We start from the raw sequence: 25196 nt of genomic DNA on the forward strand, positions 1-25196 counted from the left end.
TCTAATCGGGGAAAAGGGAAAAGTATTAAAACCATAGACGCTTGCGTTGGTAAAGACAGTGGTGAAAGTGTTGTAGTTGTTGTGTGTTACATTGAAATGGGTTCGCAGGGCAACTGTGACTTCAGTCAGTAATTCCGCATATACGAATCAATTTAATTTCAGTATCAAAATCCAATGCCTCTAGAAATGCTTTTGATGAATCAGGCCATTTGGAGGAGTAAGTGGATGAATTAGTAAGTGAATTCATGTAATAATAGTTGCACACCTTTACCTTCAAAAATTTCAAATATTTTTCTGGCACAAACACGTGTCAATACAACCGCTTTATTCTGCTGCTTCGAGTCTCAAATGCATTTTTTTGGTGTGTGTGTGGGGGGGGGGGGGGGGTGCTGTTCAGAGATGATCAACCAGTTTTTTAGAACTAAAAAAAACGGGACCCCCTCGAACACGCAAAAACATCCGACTTCTTCGGTAAGCGCGTGGTTCCCCTCCTGTATGTCATGACTCTCTCTGACCTTGGTTCCTTGCAGATAGTCTCTGAGGAACTTCCCTTCTTTAGCCGGTAGGATTATCCTGTGAGATTAAACTCAGAATTCTGACTCTCATATCAAAATTCTGTAATCTCAGAATCCTGACTTTATTCTCAGAATTCTCACTTAAAAATAGATTTCACATAATGGTTTTCGGATGTGTAAATTTTGTCCATAACTTTATTTTTTTATTTTTTATAAAATGTTGATTGGTATAATGGGATTTGTGCACCTGCAATGAAGAAGAGGGTGATAGGGTGTCACTGTTGTATTGTGCATGTGGGAGATAAAAAAATAAATCCTAAAAGTTTGCAACTCCTTTAAAATAATTATTTAAATCATTATTTAAAACTTTAAAAAAATGTATTAGACGTGAATATGTGTCACATTCACATGTAAAGAGGTAACTTCCCCCAACAATAGAGGACACAAGAGTAAAACACGTTTATATGTTGATTTAACAGGGATATCGTTGATATGGATAATATATGATTTTTGAGAAAAGTTGATCCAGGGGGGAATAAATATTTGAAAGCAAATACGGGATTACTGCCCTTTATTCCATAGTAATATGAATTGTCACTTGGTGTCTGAATTGTGTTTTCCTTTGCATCAATAAGGCAGCCTACCCATAGAAGACATTTCCACTGTAAAGTGAAGCAGAAAAGGCACAATTGAAAAATACAAATTCCGCATAATCTTGAAGCAACTAGTTTAATCACACATCGTAATATTTCATGCAAGTAGAAGACGAGTTAGGAATCTAGATTAGACCTACTCCATATGGTAAACAAATTTACGGCTGCAATATCAATAATAAATATAGTCATCTCGATTATTAAGCAGGTTGGATACTATATTCACCAAATAAACCGACAACAAATAGGCTATCAATTACTGCGCAATTTAAAAAGGCAAATAGTTCTAAATCTGCTTTGGTTTATCGTCTCTACAACATCTCAAGAAGGGAGCTCTGCCAGCCAACCGTGACTCACACCATCCACACTCGCTTACTTCTGGGAGGAGAGAAATAGAAAAACATAATCCATCGACCCGAAACAGTAGCCTACACCTCTAGGAAACAATCGACAGCCGGCAAAAATGGTCGAGTGGACAGACTTGGAGCGCGAAACAATCAAGGACATCTTCTCTAAGATCGACTATGACGTGGTTGGTCCCGCCGCCCTTACCAGGTAGTCTCATCTTGCAAAAATAGTGAACTCCAACTCCAAAACACTTTTTTTTTATATCCCCAAATCGTAGGTTTTGGATATAAAAGCCTCGTCTCACATTTTGTCTTCCTTATCCAGGTGCCTGGTTGTGTACCCGTGGACTCGGAGGTACTTTGGAAACTTTGGGGCCCTCCACAACGCCGCGGCTATCATGGGCAACGAGATGGTGGCAAACCACGGAAAGAAAGTGCTTCACGGACTGGACCGGGCAGTGCAGAACATGGACCACATCAAAGAGAACTATCGCGAGCTCAGTCGGCTGCACTCCGATCAGTTTCACGTGGACCCCGATAACTTCAGAGTAGGCCTAAGCACGCCTAAAATGATTCAGCATGGATAACAGCACGCATATCAACACCATGATAAATATAAATAAATTAGACACGTTTTAATGGGACGGTGTTTTTTCGTACCCCCACAGCTGCTGGCTGACTGCCTGGCAATCGCCATTGCCACCCAGTGGGAGAGTGCATTCACCCCGGACATCCAGGCCGCTTTCCAGAAGTTCTTGTCCGTTGTTGTATTCTCTTTGGGAAGCCAGTACCATTAGTACCGCTGCATGGAGTATGCCTACCGTGGACGACGACGACGACAACAACAACAACAACATCAAATACAACAACACATGCACTGGTCGTTCATTTCAGAGGACCTCTATCAAAACTAATAAAAAAATCACCGTATTCAATATGGTTTCCACTCTCTATCCTACTTAATTATCCTAATATATTCAAAGCAAATGAATAGGCCTACTGTTATTGATGTATAGCAGGGCTTTTCTGCAGTATAGGCCTATTTTCAGTTGTATTATTTATGTTTTTTTTTTTAAGAAACTCGGCTCGCTGGAAAGCAACATGAAGAGAACCAACAATGTTTGATGGCAAAAAGGCTAATTCAAAATTAAACGTGCCACTTTTAAATAGAATATATGGAGGACTGCAGCAATCCTCACAGGGCTGGGCTGAGACAGAGTGGGATGAGGGAGGAAAGATGCGCTCGTAGTCACCTCCCAACAGGTGCTCTGATTGGAGGACACCATCTTGGAACGTCTGAAATCCAAATGATTAACGTGCAACACGTGACACTAGGTCGTGCATAAGAGGAAGTGTTAAAAGATAATATGATAAACCAATAAACATTCACACACAGAGACAAGCACTTACACACACACACACACACACACACACACACACACACACACACACACACACACACACACACACACACACACACACACACACACACACACACACACACACACACACACACACACACACACACACACACACACACACACACACACACACACACACACACACACACACACACACACACACACACACACACACACACACACGTTATCCCAGCAGCACACTGGTACAGTCAAACAAACCGAGACAATGCCTGTGACGACTGACATGTAGGAAACCAGTCATAGACCTCTGAAGAATAAGTCCCGCCTCCGAGGCTCCGGTTCCCTCGGTCAAATGTCTATGTGAAATAACATGGGGTTTTGACGTACATAACAAACTCTGTAGGTGGCGGATAAGTAAAAGCTGCGTCACGTTTTGAACTACACACTTTTTCCATCTAGTTTCGACTGGCTTTTTGGATTGTCGTGCCGTTAAAGTAGTAAACGATTATAAATGCTATTTTAACGGCACCGACAATCCAAAAGGCCAGTCGAAACTAGATTAGAAACTAGAAAAGTGTGTAGTTCAAAACGTGACGCAGCTTTTACTTCTCCGCCACCTACAGAGTTTGTTATGTAGGCCTACGTCAAAAAAAACATGTTATTTCCAATAGACATTTGACCGAGGGAACCGGGAGCCTCGGAGGCGGGACAACAACAACAAAATGAAAAGCCTGCACTATAAAATTATTTTTGCTAATAACATTAACAGATAACTAAGCAGTAAGCAAACAAGTAGGCCTATAGCCTACTTTGTAATTAAAATAACTTATCCATTTATTTTATAAATATTTGCCCACAATGCTATAATCCGTCTAGACCTATAATTAGCCTGCATATTAGGCATATATAAAATATTATTTGACGGCTATATTATTTCTGAAATCAAGGTTAAGTGAAAGTTGCAAAGGACATGGTTACCGCATGATTCCACCGCAATGGAATGGAATAATCACAATGGAAGACAATAATGATGGGATTCAAACTTTTATTTGTATTTCTTTTAGAGCAACGAATCAACAGGAAAGTGATACTGCCATCTATTGTCCACCCGATCTGAGTTTATCGGTACTTCTCGGACAGGGCCAGGGCCAGAGCACACAGGAACTTGTCCACGGCCAAATGAGCCACTGGGGTGAAATCATCAGGGAACATAATAGCCATAACCACCACGATGTTGAGGGAGAGAAGCTGTAGGAGGAAAACACATTAACTATGATTATCAAAATACCTGGATAATAATAATAATAATAATAATAATAATAATAATAATAATAATAATATCACATTGCGTTGAAATTGAGGACCATTTCTACTACTGACCCTGAAGTTGGTGGGGTCAACTCTCAGCTTGAAGGCGTGCAGCTCGCTCAGACTGAGGAGGCCCTGTTCCAGGTTGTCCATCTTGCCCACAGCGTCTCCGATGCCCTGCATGATGGTCTTGCCGTGCTTCTTCACCTCAGGGGAGTTAGGTGCAAGACTCTTCCAGTGGGCGAAGTAAGTCTTGGTCTGCGGGTACACAGCGAGCATCCTGGGAGGTGGGAGGGAGGGGGGACAAAAGGAAATACGTTAATAAACAAACACACAGCAAATTAATTTCTAATTTCTTATTCCCCCCCCCCCCCCTAGCTGTAATTATAATGGCTGGAGTGTGTCTACCTTGTAAGAGCATCGGCGCCGATATTCTCGGCTTTGGCGGACATCTTGCTCCAGAAGAGCTTGACGGTCGCCTTGTCCTTGGGTGTGAGACTCATCTTGAATAGTGTGGTCAGATTGGACTCTGTGGCACAGTTCAATTTGTAGCTAATGCGCCGAAGTGGGCTCTTAAATATGGAATACGGAGTGGGCGCAACCGGGGTCCAACCCTCGCTCCGAGATAGAAGACGCACCGTTCTGGACGCGCTCCAAATGGACGCGCGCCAAATGATAGCAGGCCACACAGGCTCTCACGAGATAAATGCACACCTCCATCATCAGCGTCGCTCTCTCTCTGTGTAAAATTCTACTGAGTAATAAATAGGTCTGGCTGCATGATCCTTAACGTGTTAAATGTGTCAATTTTATTGAGACAATGTTTTTATTGAGACAATGTGAGCGTGAATTTGCTCCATGAACAGGCGTGGCCAGACTGATGATCCTAACAGTTTCTCAACGCTTTTTTTCTAACGCATTAGTTCATTCAATTCAAGCGTTCAACCTACGACACCGTGTGTTGTATTTGCTCCTATATTGAAAACGTGACATTGGAAAAATACATATTTTTGGAACAGGATAGGTTGATGACGATGTCCCGATGTCCAGAGTTTTTGAAAAGTGTAGTATCCACTAAAAAGTAGGCTAGATCAATGTAGAAATGAATGGGCGTATTATGTAAAAACAAGTCAGTTTTCGGAGCAATAGCAGTAACTGACCTGTTTTGTGCCCAGTAGATTCAGATTGGGGGATTTCAGGGTCACAGGTGCGACAGAAACCTGTCAGAGCATTCCATAGAATAATTTAAGTTTGACTGGATCTCGAACTAGATTCCCATCGAAAATCGATTGTTCTTGGTTTAAAACGTGGTAATGTTTTAACAAAGAACAATGGATTTTGTGGGAATTTAGTTCGTAAAATATGGGAATGTTTTAAACATAGGAATGTTTTCAAAACAACAATGGGGATGAGTCCGCCTGCAGAAAGGAAGTGGACCTTCTGGCCCCCCAGTGCAGCGAGAACCATTCGAAGCTGGATCTTCTGAAAACAGTAGATATATTAGGCTTCGGGAGGAGTTCATACAAGTGTCTTAACATACACCAAAATAAGTCTAGATCATTTCTATTTATTCTAATCCTCGTGCTTTTTTCTAATTCTCATCCTCTCCAAGTCAATTACCTAGTGGCAAAACAAACTAATTCTGATACTTATTTTTATTCTGAATATGATGATAGGATAGTATAGGCTATAGCCTATCATGTATAGGCCTGAAATATATGGTTATATATTTGTGTATACATATATATATAGACTTAATACAGGTTTTATTGTAGGTTAATAATAATTATTCAATTAAAACCTCCTCATTGGCGGAAAAATAGGCAGTTTGGAAGGTTTCAGTAGCCTATACGTATCTTAGCAAAAGGTTTTGAAAAGCGCTAATAAGGGCGGGTCCGATTGAGCGGTGGAGATAATGTTCTCTCTCTGACTTACCAATAGGCTCAACCGATTCCGTGTGGGTCGTAGTAGTAGCCTAGTAGTATTTATTGCTATGGTTATATTCATATTTATTTGATATCCTCATATTTAGTGGGCGTACACCGTGGATAGCCTACTGTGTTTGAAGAATAAGAAGATTAAAATGACCAGTGCTGTGGCGTTATTCCCATGTTACTACATTTTCTTGGCAGCGAACACCTTCGGACATGTGTAACTTTTGATAAGGTGACAGATGTCCGGGCAGATGCCAACATTTAATATATTCCTCTCGGTCAACTTGAAGGATTGCCAAATGGGGAGGAGAATTCGCCAATATAAATATCCCAATTCGTTCCGAGTTAGTCACACTTTAAGGCTACATTGAACCCTTAAGACAACGCCACAATGGTTGAATGGACAGATGCCGAGAAGAGAGCCATCGAGAAGGTCTGGAGCAATATCGACATTGATACCATCGGACCACTCGCGTTGCAGAGGTCAGACTTCAATCAGAATTAAATTATAGGCCTATATATCAATTGCATGCGCAATTATGCAGTTGCCTCAAAGTGACCAAGGACAAATGGGCCTGCAGACATTGGGGCTCGAACCCAGCACATTATTTTTAAATCTGGTATGTTTTTTCCTTTTAGATGCTTGATTGTGTATCCCTGGACGCAGCGCTACTTCGGTGCCTTTGGCGACCTGAGCACCGACACCGCTATTCTGGGAAACCCCAGCGTGGCCAAGCACGGCGTGACGGCCCTGACCGGCCTTAAGACGGCTCTGGACAACATGGACAACATCAAGAAGACCTACGCTGCCCTCAGCGTGCTGCACTCCGAGAAACTGCACGTCGACCCCGACAACTTCCGAGTAAGTCGTGTGTGTGTGTGCGCGTGCGTGTGCGTGTGCGAGTGCGAGTGTGAGTGTGAGTGTGTGTGTGTGTGTGTGTGTGTGTGTGTGTGTGTGTGTGTGTGTGTGTGTGTGTGTGTGTGTGTGTGTGTGTGTGTATTTGTGTGTGTATGGGGTTGTGTCTGCGCATGTCCGCGGACACAAACCCACATGTACATGCTTGCAAGTGCGAGAAAAAACGTTAAAGCGATACATACTCATGACGTGTGTGTTTCAGCTGCTGTGTGACTGCCTGACCATTGTCGTGGCCGGGAGGATGGGGAAGAAACTGACCCCGGAGATGCAGGCGGCGTGGCAGAAGTACCTGACCGCGGTGGTCGCCGCCCTGGGGAGGCAGTACCACTAGATGTGTGTCCACGCGAGGGGGAGACAATAGCAAGATACAACTTCAGTGACAAACCCAAAGTGGATGACTTCATCTGTCAATAAAACTATTGTTTTTATCCACCCTCTTGACTGACTGGCTCATCGTTTCCAACTGGCAATTTGCTCCCCGTCGGAGTTGGAGTAAGTGCCTCAAAAATGACTTAAAGGAGAAAAGGGCATCGTATTCAACAATGTCATGTCGATTTGTGAGATCTAATAAGATATCCTAACTATGGCAACGGAAAATAGCACATATATATCACTCGTAAATACGATAGTTATTTAGTGTTGCAGATGAATGAATGGATTCATGCATCATTTTATGAACCCCCTTACATTTCTAGCCCTATAAAACAAAAACTATAGATATATCAATCATCCCAGGCTGCTACTTATACAAGAAACATAGATATTGTTATTCTCACCCTCTCCCAAAGTCCCATGTATATTAAAAATATATTATACTAAAAAGTTTAAAAAAAAAAAATTCTTATCATTCATCAAGGTGATGTCTAAACATGCAGGCTTAGTAAAGTATTGGCCTAATATAATCATAATATGAAAGAGAGGTAGCTGCACACTCCGAGTTACAATAATCAAAGTTATTTTTTAATTTTTTGATCATGGTGATAACGTTTCGGCCCAACACGGCCTTCATCAGATCACATCACATATGTGATCAGTGGCGGACCTACCATTAAGGCGGAGTAGGCGAATGCCTTAGGCCCCCAACCAGTAGGGGGGCCCCCAACCAACCTCAAAAATTAAAAAAAAAAAAAAATTAAGTTCACAAACAGAGACGAAGCAAAACGCGAAAAAAATAAAATAAAGGGTTAGGAAAAGGGTTAGGAAATAAAGTTACCCAAGCGGCTCAAAAAAAAAGAAAAAAGCGAAAAAGACGCAGATAAGTATTTGGCAACGCTGCCAAAGATGACACACTTTTTTTACGGCTATTGTTGGGGATACAGACAGGAACAACAACGTCCAAAGCGTTGAACATGCCGCTACAGCAGCAGCAGCTAGCTGTGAAGTGGCACTAGGTGAAGCCATCAATAAGTAGGACTCTGTGTCAGAAGCGTGTGATGTGGAGAACAATCTATCTTTTTTCTCTTTTCCCTCTCTCTTTCTCTCTCTCTCTCTTTCTTTTATATATATATATATATATATATATATATATATATATATATATATATATATATAGGTTTGTTTGAAATGTTCAATCTCAAGTGCAATGACAATTGCAACCTCACACATACAAAGTCAATTATTCCTCTTGACAATATTTGCTAAGTATATGGCTGTTTGTGATGTTTTGCTAAGTAGGCCTATATGACTGTTTGTGGGGGTTTACCCTAACTACTTGTCTTGCTGTTATACTGATATTGATTTGATCTTAAAAAAAAAGAATAAACATCTGAAACCTTATTCTCTGCTGGGTTCCATTGTGACTATTAGTTTGTGTAGTGCTACACTTTGTGTGTTCTCTTCTTTCCATCTTCATTTTGGAGTAAAGAAGTGTATGCAGGGCAGTGCCGGCACTCCGCACACGCGTATATACGACCTCGGGGGCGTTCTATTTGCAACTTCTGGTTCGTAACTCGGAAATCCGACTCGCAGATCGAGTCGGGTGGACAAATAAAATGCACCATTATTCCGCATCGGAGGCGGAGCACCCTTTATCAGCGCAGTCCCCCCCCACCAACAACCAGGGGACGTACAACCTTTACCTTTATTAGCTTTACCTGCCTATCCACCATTCAGTCGGTACATTTTCTTTCTCTGTTCTCTTTTAAAGATCGGATGAGGTGGGCCCCATACATATCTTCGCCTTAGGCCCTCAATTTGCTAAGTCCGCCACTGTATGTGATCTGATGATCACACATTCGGCCCAACACGGCCTTCATCAGATCACATCACATATGTGATTTGACACATATGTGAATAACATTAACGGCCTTCATCAGATCACATCACATATGTGATTTGATGAAGGCCGTGTTGGGCCGAAACGTTATCATCATGATCTATTAATTTTAAAATAACTTTGATTATTGTAACTTGGAGTGTGCGGCTACCTCTCTTTCATATACTGGACTTTAATCGGCAGCCAGCACCTCGCTATTTGGTGTGCGTTACACTTTTCCTCCTAATATAATCATCACCCATGGACCAAATGACGCCTCTGGAAATCCTCACAAACATGCGTGATGAATAACATTAAATCTTATGAATGGTAACATAGTAAAGCACACATCTTTTGCAGCGCTGACTGAGCGCGAAATATTGGTCTGCAATAGATTACTAATATAGGCCTACAACAAACGAACGCCAGACTACCATACATAGAGCATGTACCCTCTATCAAATATCAACAGTCGACTGTGAAATAGACACAAATAATGAAAAAAGTCACCTTATTTTTGTGGGCACGTCATGCATACGCGTGCTGCAATGTCAGAAGTCAGGAGCTGTGGTGGCACTATAGAAACCTCTTGAGAAAACACTGCTCCTTCTGCCTGAGATAAGAAAGCAATCTTGGAATACAGCCAGTGTTGTTTGGTAACGCCCATTCTAAAAATAAACAAAAAAAAATGATTTTGGGTGAAAAATTGCATTATTCTCCCCCCGGGAAAATGCGTTAGCCTACTGTGCATCAATCAATGGCATGATGCCCGTGAATCGGAATGCACATTATTTGGCATGCATTTTTAAGTCACACAAGTCAATCTCAGATCTTGATCTGAAATACAATCTTGGCAACTCCTCAAAGTGGTAGGCGGAGTCCAGCATAAAGCCCTATAAATAGAACAACATCCATCGTTGGAGTACAGTACAGAAGACCAAAGCCTACAAAATGAGTCTCACAGACAACGACAAGGCCACCATCAAGAAATTCTTTGCCAAGATTTCCAACCATGCCGTGCAGATCGGACACCAGACGCTGGCACGGTAAACAAACTGCTTCTTTAAAAAATAATAATAATAATAAACCACATAGGCCATTACGCACAGCGTTACGCTCAGAAAGTATCCACTTGATGGCTGACTTATTTGACATTTGTCTGTCCCCCCCTCCATCTCCACCTTCAGCACAGTCGTCGTCTACCCCCAAACCAAGGTTTACTTCGCCCACTGGAGCGACCTCGGGCCCGACTCTCCCAACATTAGGAAGCACGGCTACACCGTGGTGAAGGGGATCCTGGATTCCGTCGTGCTGATAGACGACCTCGTCGGAGGTCTTCTCACCCTCAGTGAGCTCCATGCTTTCCGTCTGCGCATTGACCCTGCAAACTTCAAGGTAAAGTTGTTCAGTTGTAAAATAACGATCAATAAAAGGCTCTCATCATTCACCATCATATCATCGTAATAACAGAAAAATTAAAATCCAATTGTATTATTATTTCTAGATCTTGAACCTCAACCTGGTGGTCGTGTTGGCAATGATGTACCCAGAGGAGTTCACTCCTCAGGTGCATGTGTCTGTGGACAAATATCTAGCTCTTATTTGTCTGGCATTATGCGAGAAGTATCGGTAAAAACCCAATACGAAATATGGTCATCATCGAAACATTTCTGAAACGAAATATCTGCAATGTCGACACATGTTCTATGAAATAAAGAAAAAAAAATATTATGCCCTTGTTTGGATGGTTCAGATCAAGATAGTAAATAGCTGTATACTTCATTTATTCTTTTATTTTGTTGTTTTATTACTATGATAAACTAAACATCTGGAATGCCAGTTGTTGCAATTTCTTTACACCTTGAATGTCTTTTAAACACCTGTACAGACACACACAGATACACAGCTACACATACACACAAACATTTTGCAATATATAAGAAGTCCACATTTATTATATTTCTTCCAAATGAACAAACAGTACTTTGGCGACACACAAACTTGCACAAGTAGTTAAAACATGAACCAAAGAACTGTGAATATGTGACAATATAAAACCAAATGTATAAAAAGACAGACAGTTAAATTAAAAAAAGTCTATAAAAATTCTATTACTCAAAAGTGTATATTAAAAGAGTGGGAAAAATATTCAAAAGTAATATAAATTCTGTCATTGATACACATTTAAAAAGAGTTGGACTTAATGCATCACCACAATTTTTCGAATGACATATATTATTTTGATCTCCTATCTTACACATCACATCCTTTACAAGGACTTGAGTCACTTTCTAGACACCATAAAAGTTCTAACTTCCATTGGATCACTCAAACATTGTCTTTGACCTCCACATCCAATGCCAAATCTTTCTAGGACCATTCCAAAATACCTTCACGGAGAAAACAAACAAGACCAAACCATAGACTACAGTACTATACATTTAAAAATAAAACCTTGTCAATTATTGACCCTCTGCAACTGCACCGGTTCACACACCATGCACACAACTCACAGTGTGGAAGAGTTGCATTGTGGGATACATCTTTGGATCCATTCAGGAAAGAAAAAAGAACTGGGAGTACATCATGAGAGATCAGTGTTTATATAAGTAGACCGGTGCTCCAATATGTCATATTATTAGCACTGGTAGTCATACATTTGAATCAGAATAAGTAATAGACTATCACAAAATATTGTTCAGTAAAGAGGTCTTGTGTATAAATTGTAGGTATAATTATTATCATTATCTAAGAGGTGAACAGGTGTTGGACTTATACGGTAATACGGTAACCGAGGCGATATATCAAGGACACTTTGCTACGAGAGAGGTGGCTTGTGCTATTCCTTAGACGGCCGTGCTGGTGATACACAAAGCAATTCAATGTGTTTGTTTAAGTATGGATGTTTAACAATTCCTTGTGCTACAAAAAATATATATTGCTTTAAGAAGAAACAGTTCTGTATAGTAAAAAAAATAAAATCAACCAGAGTTTCATTTTGATAAAAACGGTCAAATGGAATTTCCTGAATACAATGGAATAGTTGAAAGTTGGACCGAGCCTAAGCTACTTGCCGAGCGGCCATTTTTGTCGCCGTAATGGTATGGTTGTGGAGTGTATGTATGTACGTATGTACGTACGTCAATGTAACGTTGAGTGGTTGAGTCATGCCATTATCTGTACATCTCCAGAATGTGAGTTAGATGGAGTGGAAATATGAAGAAAACACACACACACACACACACACACACACACACACACACACACACACACACACACACACACACACACACACACACACACACACACACACACACACACACACACACACACACACACACACACACACACACACAGTATCGGTCCGTTGCACACATGAAAAGGCAGACAGAAATAGAAGCAGTTGTTGTAGACTGAAGAGTGGGTGTCTCCAGCGGGGGACATGTCCCTCACTTTATCTCCCCAGACGGAGGGGAGGGGCCCAGCAGGGGGGACCTGGGAGACACCTGGGAAGAGTGGACCAGTGAAGTGTTATCTAGAATCACTACAAAGACCGGATCAATATGAACCTTTTAATTCAGACTACATTTTTTGGAAGTAGGATAACGCTTTATTATTTTTGTTTTGATGTGTATATGTATGCACGAGTGAGTGAGTGAGTGAGTGAGTGTGTTGCATTTGCGGACAGATGCATGTTTCTGTCTACCAGTACTCACAGGGGAAGGGGGTTTTGCAAAGTTCAGGTGTGCATAGAGCAGGACGGCGATGTCATTCTGGCTGGCCTCCAGGGAAATGGACAGCGCTGTACTGCCGTCCTACAGGAGACACACCCAAGAGAAAGAGATTGAAAGCTGGGAGAGGGGGCAAGAAAACCTTAAAGGGGGGTTAAGATATGTATGCCTCTTTTCCACCGACAGTACCAGCTCAACCCACCACGGCTTAGCGTGGCACGACTTGGTTTGGTTCCAGGCACGTCGTGTTTCCATCTAGAATAAAGCCCGTTTACGTCACGCAAAAGTATCAGATCAGCTCTCTTGGAACCTCGACTGAGGTGAGACTAAAAAAGTACCAGGTACCAGGTACTAATTTTGGTGATCGAAACGCAAGAAAAGGCGGGCCAAGTCGAGGCAAGTTGAGCTGGTACTGTTGGTGGGAAAGGGGTTAACAGGGTTTAAGGGCACACTAACAGCATCAGACATTTTGTTTCTGATCACAATTTGGTGCATTTTTGCGCACCTGCTTCCAAACATGCGATAAGCAGACGTTTCCTTTTAACTGTTTGTACATTCAGGATCTTTATTACACCTTTCGGACCACGAAATAATGCATTGTCGGATATATTTCCCTGTTTCCCTGTCATTGCATATGTCCTGGAAACGCGTCCCCCATGGGTTACTGTCTCAGAACATGGTGCTTATGACTGTTGCTGAAGCTCGGACAGAACTGGGTAAAAAGGCCTTGACGTTATTTGCACCATATTCCTGGAATAACCTGCAGAAGCAGCTCAAGCTTCAGGACCTAGTGACTCTCAATGAATTTAAAGAGTTTGATGTCGGACTCCATTGGAAATGTTTTAGTCAATGATCTTAATGTATTGTCACTATTGCACTTGTATTTTGTCTTGCGTTTTATGTTGGAACTGTGCACTGCTGTCCATCTTGGCCAGGTCTCCCTTGTAAAAGAGATTTTAATCTCAATGAGACTCACCTGGTTAAATAAAGGATATAATCATAATTTAGACACGTCAGTAGGCAGCAATTTCACACAAACCCCCACGCATATCAGACCACCCCACTGCAACATTGGCTTACATTTAGGAAGTGTCATATCTCATGGGCCTGGGAAGCCCTTTGAGCTACTCTAACTGTGGGGGGGGCTATACAAATCAGACTGACTCGACTAGGGCTTCCCCGGCGGGAGAAGGAGACATCATGGCCCCTACCCACCAATCCAGGCAGGCAATCAAGGCAGTCGGACCGATCACGCGGTCAAAAAAGTGTGCTTCACACACCGGACCGACTACCGACGTGAGCGTACGTTCTGCACTTGCGCGAGACGTAAAGTCTCCATAACAGCAGGCGGCGCTAATCTGTATTGTGGCCCAACAAAACGTAAGCCGGAAATGACGGAACATCTCTCTAGACCAAAACACAGAGCACACAATCGTCACTTCCTCTCGTTCACTGATTCGCTAGTCAAGGGCTAGCACTCTACCAATCAGATTGGCCGACTGAACGATTTGGTCATGGCCGATTCAACATGTGCAATCGGCGGAAAAAAACACAGACGGCTTGAAAAGATCAGCGTCGGCGTTGACGACGGCCGATCGCACAGCACACACCGAACAGACTCAGGTCACAGCACACACACCGAACAGACTCAGGTCACAGCACACACCGAATAGACTCAGGTCACAGCACACACCAAACAGACTCAGGTCACAGCACACACCAAACAGACTCAGGTCACGGCACACACCGAACAGACTCAGGTCACAGCACACACACCGAACAGACTCAGGTCACAGCACACACACCGAACAGACTCAGGTCACGGCACACACACCAAACAGACTCAGGTCACAGCACACACCGAACAGACTCAGGTCACGGCACACACACCGAACAGACTCAGGTCACAGCACACACCAAACAGACTCAGGTCACGGCACACACCGAACAGACTCAGGTCACAGCACACACCGAACAGACTCAGGTCACAGCACACACCAAACAGACTCAGGTCACAGCACACACCAAACAGACTCAGGTCACAGCACACACCAAACAGACTCAGGTCACAGCACACACACCAAACAGACTCAGGTCACAGCACACACACCAAACAGACTCAGGTCACAGCACACACCAAACAGACTCAGGTCACAGCACACACACCAAACAGACTCAGGTCACAGCACACACCAAACAGACTCAGGTCACAGCACACACCAAACAGACTCAGGTCACAGCACACACCAAACAGACTCAGGTCACAGCACACACACCAAACAGACTCATGTCATAGCACACACCGAACAGACTCAGGTCACAGCACACACACCAAACAGACTCATGTCATAGCACACACCGAACAGACTCAGGTCACAGCACACACCGAACAGACTCAGGTCACAGCACACACCGAACAGACTCAGGTCACAGCACACACACCGAACAGACTCAGGTCACGGCACACACACCGAACAGACTCAGGTCATAGCACACACCGAACAGACTCAGGTCACCGAGCTCGCCAGACTGTCCGACGACCGATGATCTGGTCGGTGTGTCGGGGGGGCCTTGACAGAAACCCTGGATGATTTATTTTGGGGGGGGGGAGGGGGGGAGAGGTCACCGGCGCTTACGTTGTCGGTGAGCGTGGCGTCGCAGCCCGGCGCGGACAGCAGCTGCCGCACGATGTCCACGTGGCCGTGCTCGCAGGCGCACATGAGCGCCGTGGAGCCGTCGTCGTCGCGGACGTTGACCTGCGCGCCGCAGGAGAGCAGCGCGCGCACCATGTCCCCACGGCCGTGGCTCACCGCCAGCATCAGCGCCGTCTGGCCGGCCTGGACGCAAAGCAACGACACACAAAGCAGCACACGCACACACGTACACACGCACACACACACAATGGAATGAGTGCATGCTAATACAAACGAGTATTTAGTATCTCAAGTTTCCTCATCAGGAATAATACAATGTTTTAGTTTTTCTTTATCTTATGATCTGCTGGAAAGATTGAGTGCGCTATTCAATTCAAGAACAAGAACCCTTCCACCTCCACCGCGGCACAAGCCAAGGCCGGCCATTCATCTTCCTTTTAGCGCTCAAACCATTAGCGTGCTCAATTTGCAATAACCGGCATAAGGGCAATTATGAGTTCAAGTGAAACATGTACACAGATGACATTAGATATTCTTTATCTACCCCTGGAAGTCAGTTCAGTGCCCAAAGTTTCAGCTCTTTCACAGCCTACAAAATCAACAACCGGAGAAAGAGTGAAGCAACTCTGGAACATTCCTAGCAGACCAGAGTACTGCTCCTTTGGCCTGGAAGCCTGGAGGAATGAGGTATTCAGGGGAAATCATCAGATCCCAGATTTCCAAAGTTTGTGACCTTAATGCCCCTCACCTATTAAGAACGATCCGAGATTATCATAAAAAATTTAAACGGTTCTCCCGCTGTCTTTGTAGGGTGGAGCAGAGGTAATAAACATACTGCCTAGGATAACCTACATTATATCTGCTCTCGCGCCACAAATTCTGCAAGGCTGGTTTCAAGAGATTGATGCTCTTTTTCTCTAGCTTCCTGTGGGAAGACAAGAGGCCCGGAATAAATTGTATAAAAGCTCTCAAAGCAAAGCTCCAACATGTGGACTAGGTGTCCCGGATGTACTGCGCTGTCTGTCGGGAAATTGTCTGTCAAGACTCCCGCTGGCATGGGGCTATAAGGATATGACAAGGGGTAGCTGGGAATGGCTCTAGAACAAAATTATCATGGAAAAACTGCATACAGAGTAATACAGAGGCACAGGGTATATTTCGCCCCTGTCAAACTCCAAAAGGTTGGACCACAACCAGACCAATGCTGGCACAGACGTGGAAAAGTGGGAACCGTCATCCATCCACATGTTATGGCACTGCCCTGCCGTCCATTCCTCATGGGGGGATAAGGCACACACGCTCACGGGGATCCTAAATGTCGAGTTCCGGCACTTGCCGGGCGCCCGCATTGAGAACATTTAAAGGGATGACCAACAAAGAGTGATTTCCCCTCGCGTGCCTCGTGGAAAAACGTCTGTTCTTGCAGACCTGGAAGGTGAGGAGACTCCCCCTCTTTCTACAGGGGAAGGTTGCTGAGGGGAAAAGGCTACCCCCGTCCTCAGAGACCCCTAGATCCGGACCCAAAGACGTTCTGGGACACTATAAGAGCCTTCCTAGACCCAGAAGAACACAGATACTTCTTCCCTGTATCATCAGTGCTCAGGGCTTACAGTAAGCCCGGCCATTCTAAGAGTTTCTATCAGCGTAAGATCTTCCTGCCTACAGCATCTATTGTGATTGGCCATTTGTCTGTTTATATAACCATGGGAATCGTTGTTGTCTTTGTTATTGTTGTTTATTTCTGTGGATTCTGTAGTTATTGTCACTATTTTAGTTGTTTCATGTGCTGTGTCTTTATTGTTGATGAAAATGCAAAGAGAAATTAAAAAATATATATGGTAAAAAAAAAGAAGAATAAATTCCACAAGGATCAATTAAGAGTAAGTAGACTAATAACCCAGAGAATTCGATTTAGAAAAAACACACTATTATTTTTTCCCCCCTTGTTCTTGTTCTTCACTCATTTGGAAACAACATTTCAAAGGTGCAGTAACGGTTTTGAAACAGCAGGGGGCGTACCTGGCTGGCCTTGGCATTAACATCGCCCGTCCGGAGCAGCTGCAGGACCGTGTGGAGGTCGCAGTCTGAGTGGAAGGCAGCCAGCGCCGTCAGCATGATGGCAGTGTAACCAGCCTTGTTCTGTTTGTCAGCGTTGCACATGCCTGAACGGAAGATAGGGCAATTGTTTCTGGCAAGAAAACACAACATCAGCACTGTGCTGCTGACATGTCCGACCTACAGTGTTACCATCAACAGAACAAGTAGGTCAAAAATAGGTTGTGATTACATTGTATTATCTTTCTTTCTTTCTTTCTTTCTTTCTTTTCCATTAGCTATCTTTTGCGATATACATATTATCTTTCCCTTTATATCCCCACTCTCTGTCTATTCTCTATAGCCTACTCCCTCTTTTTATTTTCCTTTCTCTCTCTAGTCTAACTCTCTTTACTCCCTCATACTTTACTGTCTCTCTCTGCTCTCTCTACATGGTACTCTCTCTGCCCTGTCTCTCCCTGTATGCTTTCCCCTACTCTCTGTCCTACTCTCTTTATATATTTATACATGATCTCTTTCTCGCACTCCGTCTTGCTCCCTTGTCTCTCTACTCTCTCTCTGTATACACTCTCTTCTCCCTGTCTTTGTACTCTTTGTCTCTCCTTATGCACTTTAAAATCGCTCTACTCTAGGATCTCTACCCTTTAAATATTCCCTGTCTCACTCCTCGCGCACCCTCTTGCATTTGCTCTCTCTCTCTCTCTCTCTCTCTCTCTCTCTCTCTCTCTCTCTCTTCTCTCTTCTCTCTCTCTCTCTCTCCTCTCTCTCTCTCCTCTCTCCCTCTCTCCTCTCTCCCTCTCTCTCTCTCTCCCCCCCCCCTCTCTCTCTCTCCCCCCCCTCTCTCTCTCTCCCCCCCCCTCTCTCTCTCTCCCCCCCTCCCTCTCTCTCTCTCTCTCTCTCCCCCCCCCCCCTCCCCCCTCCCCCCCTCCCTCCCTCCCTCACCGGTGTCCAGCAGCAGTCGGACCACGGGGAAGTTGGAGTGGGACACGGTGTAGTGCAGCGCTGTGTTCCCGTTGCCGTCGGCCATGTTGATCACAAACTCCAGCAGCTGGGGCGAGCAGGAGGCGAAGGCGTCCATGTAGGCCCGCACCAGCGCCGCGTCCGCCGTCTTGTGGCAGGACACGCGGAGCCACTCCTGCAGGACGCTGGTGTAGGCCGCCCTCTGGACGAGGGAAAGCAACGGAAAGGACACAAGAGCGTGAGAATCACACTGAGATACGCGTACATGCCAAAACGCTGTTTCTTTTGACCAACGCCTTCTGGTGAACTACCCTGTTGTTCTGCAAATAAACCAACTCAGTTGATGCATTGTGGACAGAGCACAGGAAAGAAGAAAGAATACAAGGTTCAGACTGAGATATGAGAACGCTGAGAACTGTTTTTTTTTGTTTGTTTTTTTTACCAATGCCTTCTTCTGAAATGTTAAACTAACTCAATTAAAGTTTTGTGGCATCATAGAGGCTCTCTCTCTCTCTCTCTCTCTCTCTTCTCTCTCTCTCCTCTCTCTCTCTCTCTCTCTCTCTCTCTTCTCTCTCTCTCTCTCCTCTCTCTCTCTCTCCTCTCTCTCTCTCTCTCTCTCTCCTTCTCTCTCTCTCTCTCCTCTCTCTCTCTCTCTCTCCTCTCCTGAATGTTAAACTAGACTAAACTCTATTAAAAGTTTCGTGGCGGTCACAGAGGCCAGCTATGATGGTGGGCTAAAGTCGCATGGGAGCACTGGATGACTTTGGTGTGACTGACTGTACTGTGCATGTGTTTTTTGTTTTGGTGTTATGCTGTCTTGTTGTTGTTGCGCATGATTCAGCCAGCGTGACTGACACCACAGGACCTGCCGCTTACCGCGCCCTGCTGGCTGAAGGCACTGGGGTCTCCCAGGGACTTCTGCAGGGTGTGGAGAGCTGCCATCAGGCTGTCACTCATTTCCAGCCTGCCGCAAAAAAAAGAAGAACGAACAATGCGAATTAACTCAATGAGCAACACTGAACATAGATACAAACAAACAAACAAACAAACACACGCTGGATGATATCCCGCCACTGGGTTACATCTCGAGTTAATAGGCTTCGGGACGGGTCTCTGTTCACCTGACTGGCTGCTGGCCGGCTGCAGGCTCGTTCTGCACCGCCGCCGCCGCCGCCGCCGATGACGGCGCGCTAGTCTGCGGCGGAGCCTGCGCGGGGTTCGATTCGTCTGCGACGCGCAGAGGGGTCGGGGCGTGCGCTCCCGATTGGACGACGGCGTGCTGAGTGTGCTGCTTGCTGTCGTCTGTGACCTGGCTCTGGCCGGCGCCCCACACCACCGCCGAACACAGTGTATCCACGGCGACGGACTCGGGGCCTCTGAGTGTCCCCGACGTACTCGCTCTCTCTCGGGTGTCCTCCTCCGCCGCCGCGTCGCCCGGGGCGACCGCCCGGGGCGGGGGGGAACTGAGGCTGGGCTCGGCCTCCTGTGGCTCTGACTCACGCTTTTGCAGCACATCTGGGGACGGCCGGGGGTCGGGCTGCGTTCCTGTGGCTGCAGAGGCGGGCTGGGGGCCGGGGGTCTGTGGAGCTTCAGGAGCAGGGGCCGGTGGTCTGACGGCGGCAGTGTGCGGCGGCGGAGGGTCGGTGTCCCGGGCGTGGGGATTGGAAACGGGGGTGGTGGCGGTGGTGGTCTCCGCTTGGAGCTGGCGCTGGACGGCGGACTCGGGCAGTTTGTCTCTGGCCTCGTGATACTCGCTGGAGTCGCTCTCCTCCGAGCTCTCGCTGCTGCTGTCCTCGGAGGAGGTGGACTCGTATCTGCGAGAGACATGACACCGGTTAGTCCTCCGCCGGAGGTCTCTCGTGATTCACACGCCGCGGTCCAACTCTGCACATTAGCACGGGGAACTCCCTTGAAATTGTTCACTTGAAACCGCTTCGCCGGACGTGGACGGCGAAGCGGTCTCCCTTCTCAAGAGTTATGTTAGGATGCTACGTCTCCCGGTCTGTTAGCTACAGACTGACATTTGACCCCTACTGACTGACCTTTGACCGCTCTAATGAAAACCAGCCATAGCAGATGTTGCAGTCACAGTTCAAGTCAAGATAATTCCGTGAAGGCTAAAAGTCGCACTAAAGTTACTCCTGTATGTTAATACAGGATATTAACCTCAAAGTTCTGAAATATTATTGGTGTTCACAGATCCATTCGGTTTATTCTATTCTGAATTATATTTCTTCAGTGTCAATCAAATTGTTATAAATCTTTGGCCCATTTGTTATTATTCCACAGTAATGTCACGTTTTTTCTCCCTACTTGCACACAAGTAAGTGTTTAAACACTTAATGTGTGTTCACGTAGGGAGAAAAAACGTGACATTACTGTGGAATAACAACAGTCTGTTTTATACAATATAAATGATGTCACATTCAACATGTTATCTTTGCTAAGCAGTCCGTGTGAATGAAATGCGACCAAAGACATGGGTGATCCAGTCGGTCTGTCACCTACCCCCCATTGACGCCGATGAACTGGAGGTTTTTCTTCAAGGAAGGAGACCCTGGTTCGCCCTCGGCTTTCCGCTTCATTATCGACCTCAGAGACGACTGGGGAGAGGCTGGAGACACCCAAGACCAGACATCAGCATCCACACCTGAAGTCACACCCCCTCTTCAGTATGGTACGGGTGGTACCTAGAAGGTTCTCCGCTTTACCTGTCTGAGGAGGACCCTCGTGGGGACGGGCCGCTTCTGCGTCGGTGGGCCGGGTCCTCTCGCCGTCTCTCGGATGCAGTAGCGCCGGCTGATTGCCAGACGTTCCCATGGCGATGGCGGGTTTGGCTACAGGCACGGAGGTGGACAGCTCACTCCTCAGGACGTCCCGCACCTGCTTGGAGCTCACGGCGATCGGCAGCTCGACCGGAGCGTCTGGGGTGTCAAGACGACGAAAGGAAAACGACCTGTTACCGGGCGGCGTTTGGCAGTTCCTGGTCCCATGATGCGCCACCAGGGTGTGCGTGCGATTAGCCGCTACGAGCCCGTTTTTTGGAAAATCCTGTCTGCGATGACATCACGGGCGGGCGTGTCCACCTAGGTGTGTGACGGACAGATGTAGCAACGTTTGCTTCGGTCCCCTGGGTAGGTCCGGTGGACTGATCTATCCGTCACACACATCGAGGTGGACACGCCCACCTGTGGTGTCATAACAGACTAATCACACCTGGCGGCGCGTCACGGGACCTTTACAGGTACACACAAAAAAAACAATGGAACGGCACGACAGCGGAACTCGAAAAAAAGAGCCAGGCGGCACCATAATAACCACCTTCTGAAGCGATCGCTTCCGCGTGTCCTCTGTGGAGCCCCTCGTGCGCGGCGTGCGGCGCGGGGAGCGGCGCGGGGCCGCAGCTCTCGGCGCGGATCAGCGCGCCCACCTCCGTGACGGTGGGCTGCTCCAGCGTGTACACCTGCACCCCCACCGTCCTCTGCTGCCGCCGCTCCGGGTGCTGGCTGAAGCTGACCAGCGTCTGCAGGCTGCGGTCCCCCTTGGGCTCCCGCCAGCCCACGCTGGTGGTCCTGACCGGGTGCTCGGCCTGCAGGGCCGGCGCCGGCCTCTCCGCCTGCTGCTGCTGCTGCTGCTGCTGCTGCTGCAGCCGCGCGGCGTGGAGCTCCGCCGCCGTCTTCTTCAGCGCCTCCTCCAGCCGGCCCACCTGACCCCTCAGGGCGTCCGTCTCCGGGAGCAGACCCAGGTCCTGCTCTCGGACCCCGACCCCCACGTGCCGAACCTCCGGCGGCGGCGGCGGCGGCGGCGGCCCCTCCCCCTCCTCCGGTCCGACCCCGACGGTACGCACCTCCCTCGCGGCCCCCGGCCGCGCCCCGCCCACAATCACCGTGTCTTCGATCTCGCAACCCGAGTCCTGCTTGGAGCCGTCGTTGGGCGCCGGCGCCGGGGACAGCGGCCCGCCCTCCTCGTGCTTCGGGGTCGCCGTGGTCGCCGTCGCGGTGGCGCCCGCGCCGCTCGCCGCCTCCTCCTCGGGGATGTCGATGTACAGCTCCCCCCGGGGGCGGCCGCGGCTGAAGCCCAGGCTGTGGCCCAGGAACTTCTGGCTCTTCAGCTGCACGCTGAGCTGCCGCTTCTCCTCCTGCAGCACCGAGATCTTCACCTGCAGCACCGGGATGGTCTTCACCTGCTCCTCCAGCTCCCGGATCTTCCGCAGCGCCACCGCCATCTGCTCCCGGACGTGCTGCAGGTGGGCCGGGGTGGGAGACACCGGCGTGGACAGCCCCGAGCTCATGGGCGTGTAGGAGCCGCCGCCGCCGCCGCCGTGCGCGCGGTTGAAGCTGTGCGCGCTGCTGATGGAGGTGTTGGAGCCCGCCACGCTGCTGTGCATGCTGCCCAGGTTGGAGAAGCGCCGGCCCTCCTTCTCCTCCTCCAGCTTCCGCCGGGCGTCCAGCAGGGTCTTCTCCACGCGCGCCGCGCTGAAGCTGGGCCGCTGGTTGCTGTGGAAGCCCGGCGCGCAGTAGGAGAAGGAGGAGTGGCGGCTGTCCACGCTGGTGTTGGAGCACAGCGACTCGGTGGACGTCCACCAGGAGCCCGTGTAGCCGTGGCCCCGCGGCAGCGAGCCGTAGCGCGGCCGCCGCTGGTTGGGCACCTTCTTGATGGTGTTGCCCTTCTCGATGTCGTTGACATACTTGAGGAAGTCCAGGTCCAGACGGTAGCCGTAGGGGGTCTCCACCGAGTACGGGGCCTCCTGCTCCTTACCGCGCAGGACGGGGGGAGTGGGCGAGTTCAGCTTCCCTGGAAACGGAGGCGGGGGCGGGGGAGCGGGGGGGGCAGGGAGCGGGGGGGAGAGGAAATCGAGTTTAGGCACAAAGGAAATCTGTGTCTAATCTCGGACTCAGACTTCAGAAGATGGTTTTATCTCTTTTGGGGATCCTGTTGTTTACACTGTGTACACTGGGAGACGAGCTCAATCAAACGAGGAAAACAAGGAGGAGGTGGACAGGAGCAGAAGAACAAGGAGTCCAATCCGCAAGGCTTAAGTTTGTCCATGAAAACACAGGAGAGACATTATAGATGAGGATAGGCTTGAGCTTTAGAATAAATAAGTGCTCATCGTGGTCATGAAGTGGGTCGATCGTGGTTATTAGGAAGACATTGAAGCTGAGCACGAGGTTTGAATTGATAGATGAACTTCCCAGTTGGGAGATTAGGGAACAAACGAATGAATAGAAGGGGGGGGGGGGGGGGGGGGGGGTTGTACCTGGGAAGCTGGGGTCCATATGCAGCACCTGAGCCATGATGAGTCGGAGGTGGCCTGTCGCACAATCACCCACCGCCTCTCACCTGGGGAGGACCACAGACACACCGTGAATGTACTGAATGTACCGACGGCACAAACAAACAAACTGCAGCAGCACATCCAACGAGGGTCGATTACATTTGATTACAGAACGTTATCACACATTACATTTTCAGTGAACTTCTTTTATCATTGTTTTCTTCAAGATTGCCGATAGCAACACTTCATTTCCGCCTGGATTGGACCAACGACAAACGCCATTAGTGCATTCCCTTAAGGTCCCATGACACGCCACCAGGTGTGAGTGTGATGAGCCGTAACAAGCCGTTTGGAAATCTGTCTGTTATGACATCACAGGTGGGCGTGTCCACCTAGATGTGTGCTGGATAGATCAGTCCACCAGCCTACCCAGCGGACTGTAGCACACGTTGCTACATCTGTCCGTCACACGCCTGGGTGGACACGCCCACCTGTGATGTCATAACAGACATAACGATTTTCAAAACGTCTCGTAACGGCTAATCACACTCCCACCTGGTGTCATGCATGGACCCTTTAACTAATAAACCCCCGTCCCTATGACGCACAGAACCCATCCCGTGCTTATATTACATCCCGCAGGCGACACAGCCATGAATGGACTTGTCTTTGTGCGCTTAGCGCTAGTTTATTGTATCGCCGCACAGCTCTCACTCTACCCGGGCTCCTATCTCTCTCCTCTCTCTCCCCAGCTATATTTCTCCCGGCGCAGCGACGTGGACCTTCGCGTGTTTGTTTCTGTTCTAAGTATTCAGACAAGAGAGGTTACAAGGGAAAGTTCCTGGCAGCTTAATCCGGCGCAGGCCCCTATGCGGCTGCCAGTTACAGCCTATTAGGATCATTTGTGCGTAGGCTTACTTCTCAATTTAGGGCTTGCCGTACACTCTTTACTCTTTTTCCTCCTCTCCCACACTTCCCCCAGCTCGTCGCCCTTGCCTCTCCAGCCCCCACCGCTCTTCCTCCGTTTCGCAGGATAACTAATGCAAGAGCCGGCACCCCGACCCCCCCCTCCTTGACGTCAGCTACGGTCACAGGAGGCTACCGTCGGTCCTCCAAATGTCCCCACGTCCTCCAGATTTTCGTCTCCATCCCTCGTGAAGGGATCCCTCCATCCCCTCTCCACACTTTGTATTGTTGAAAATATAAAGC

General features: G+C 47.4%; 4 protein-coding genes across 7 annotated transcripts in view; 2 read left to right on the forward strand and 2 right to left on the reverse strand.

Moving 5' to 3' along the window:
• The first annotated feature begins 1390 nt into the window (after window positions 1–1390).
• LOC311378086 (hemoglobin subunit beta-1) lies at window positions 1391–7488 on the forward strand. Of its 3 annotated transcripts, XM_084488213.1 has the most exons (4): window positions 1567–1723; window positions 1841–1973; window positions 6912–7001; window positions 7258–7488. In XM_084488213.1, exons 1-4 carry the CDS (start codon window positions 1632–1634, stop codon window positions 7384–7386), a joined length of 444 nt encoding a protein of 147 aa, XP_084344339.1. In that variant the 5' UTR covers window positions 1567–1631; the 3' UTR covers window positions 7387–7488. The 3 variants fall into 3 exon arrangements, with proteins under 3 accessions (XP_084344338.1, XP_084344339.1, XP_084344337.1); XM_084488212.1 differs by lacking the exons at window positions 6912–7001; window positions 7258–7488 and adding an exon at window positions 2184–2429 and having other exon boundaries at window positions 1391–1723; window positions 1841–2063; XM_084488211.1 differs by lacking the exons at window positions 1567–1723; window positions 1841–1973 and adding an exon at window positions 6487–6622 and having other exon boundaries at window positions 6779–7001.
• Window positions 3926–4773, reverse strand: LOC311378123 (hemoglobin subunit alpha-2). Its single transcript, XM_084488215.1, has 3 exons — window positions 4614–4773; window positions 4278–4485; window positions 3926–4145 (listed from the first exon to the last, which is right to left on the reverse strand). The coding sequence occupies exons 1-3, from the start codon at window positions 4706–4708 to the stop codon at window positions 4017–4019; spliced, it is 432 nt and encodes a 143-aa protein (XP_084344341.1). The 5' UTR covers window positions 4709–4773; the 3' UTR covers window positions 3926–4016.
• A 2772-nt stretch (window positions 7489–10260) lies between the features above and the next one.
• Window positions 10261–10942, forward strand: LOC311378139 (hemoglobin subunit alpha-1-like; the record flags this gene model as incomplete). The annotated part of the gene is made up of 3 exons (XM_084488216.1): window positions 10261–10355; window positions 10497–10704; window positions 10814–10942. 3 exons carry the CDS (start codon window positions 10261–10263, stop codon window positions 10940–10942), a joined length of 432 nt encoding a protein of 143 aa, XP_084344342.1.
• A 311-nt stretch (window positions 10943–11253) lies between these two features.
• Window positions 11254–25196, reverse strand: part of kank2 (KN motif and ankyrin repeat domains 2) — a 21576-nt gene continuing 7633 nt past the window's right edge. Inside the window, exons 1-12 of one of the 2 annotated variants that reach the window (XM_084488203.1) lie at window positions 25074–25134; window positions 23970–24052; window positions 22031–23503; window positions 21421–21633; window positions 21218–21323; window positions 19831–20523; window positions 19586–19673; window positions 18692–18911; window positions 17714–17856; window positions 15677–15877; window positions 13026–13124; window positions 11254–12815 (exon numbers count right to left, since the gene is read on the reverse strand). In XM_084488203.1, the coding sequence (XP_084344329.1) occupies window positions 12759–12815; window positions 13026–13124; window positions 15677–15877; window positions 17714–17856; window positions 18692–18911; window positions 19586–19673; window positions 19831–20523; window positions 21218–21323; window positions 21421–21633; window positions 22031–23503; window positions 23970–24006 (3330 nt within the window). In that variant the 5' untranslated portion in view covers window positions 24007–24052; window positions 25074–25134 and the 3' untranslated portion in view covers window positions 11254–12758. Of the gene's footprint in view, window positions 12816–13025; window positions 13125–15676; window positions 15878–17713; window positions 17857–18691; window positions 18912–19585; window positions 19674–19830; window positions 20524–21217; window positions 21324–21420; window positions 21634–22030; window positions 23504–23969; window positions 24053–25073; window positions 25135–25196 lie in introns of those variants that run through there. The other variant, XM_084488204.1, reaches the window with a different exon arrangement.

The sequence above is a fragment of the Micromesistius poutassou genome (assembly GCF_964030765.1).
Source record: "Micromesistius poutassou genome assembly, chromosome: 1".
Classification (NCBI taxonomy): domain Eukaryota; kingdom Metazoa; phylum Chordata; class Actinopteri; order Gadiformes; family Gadidae; genus Micromesistius; species Micromesistius poutassou.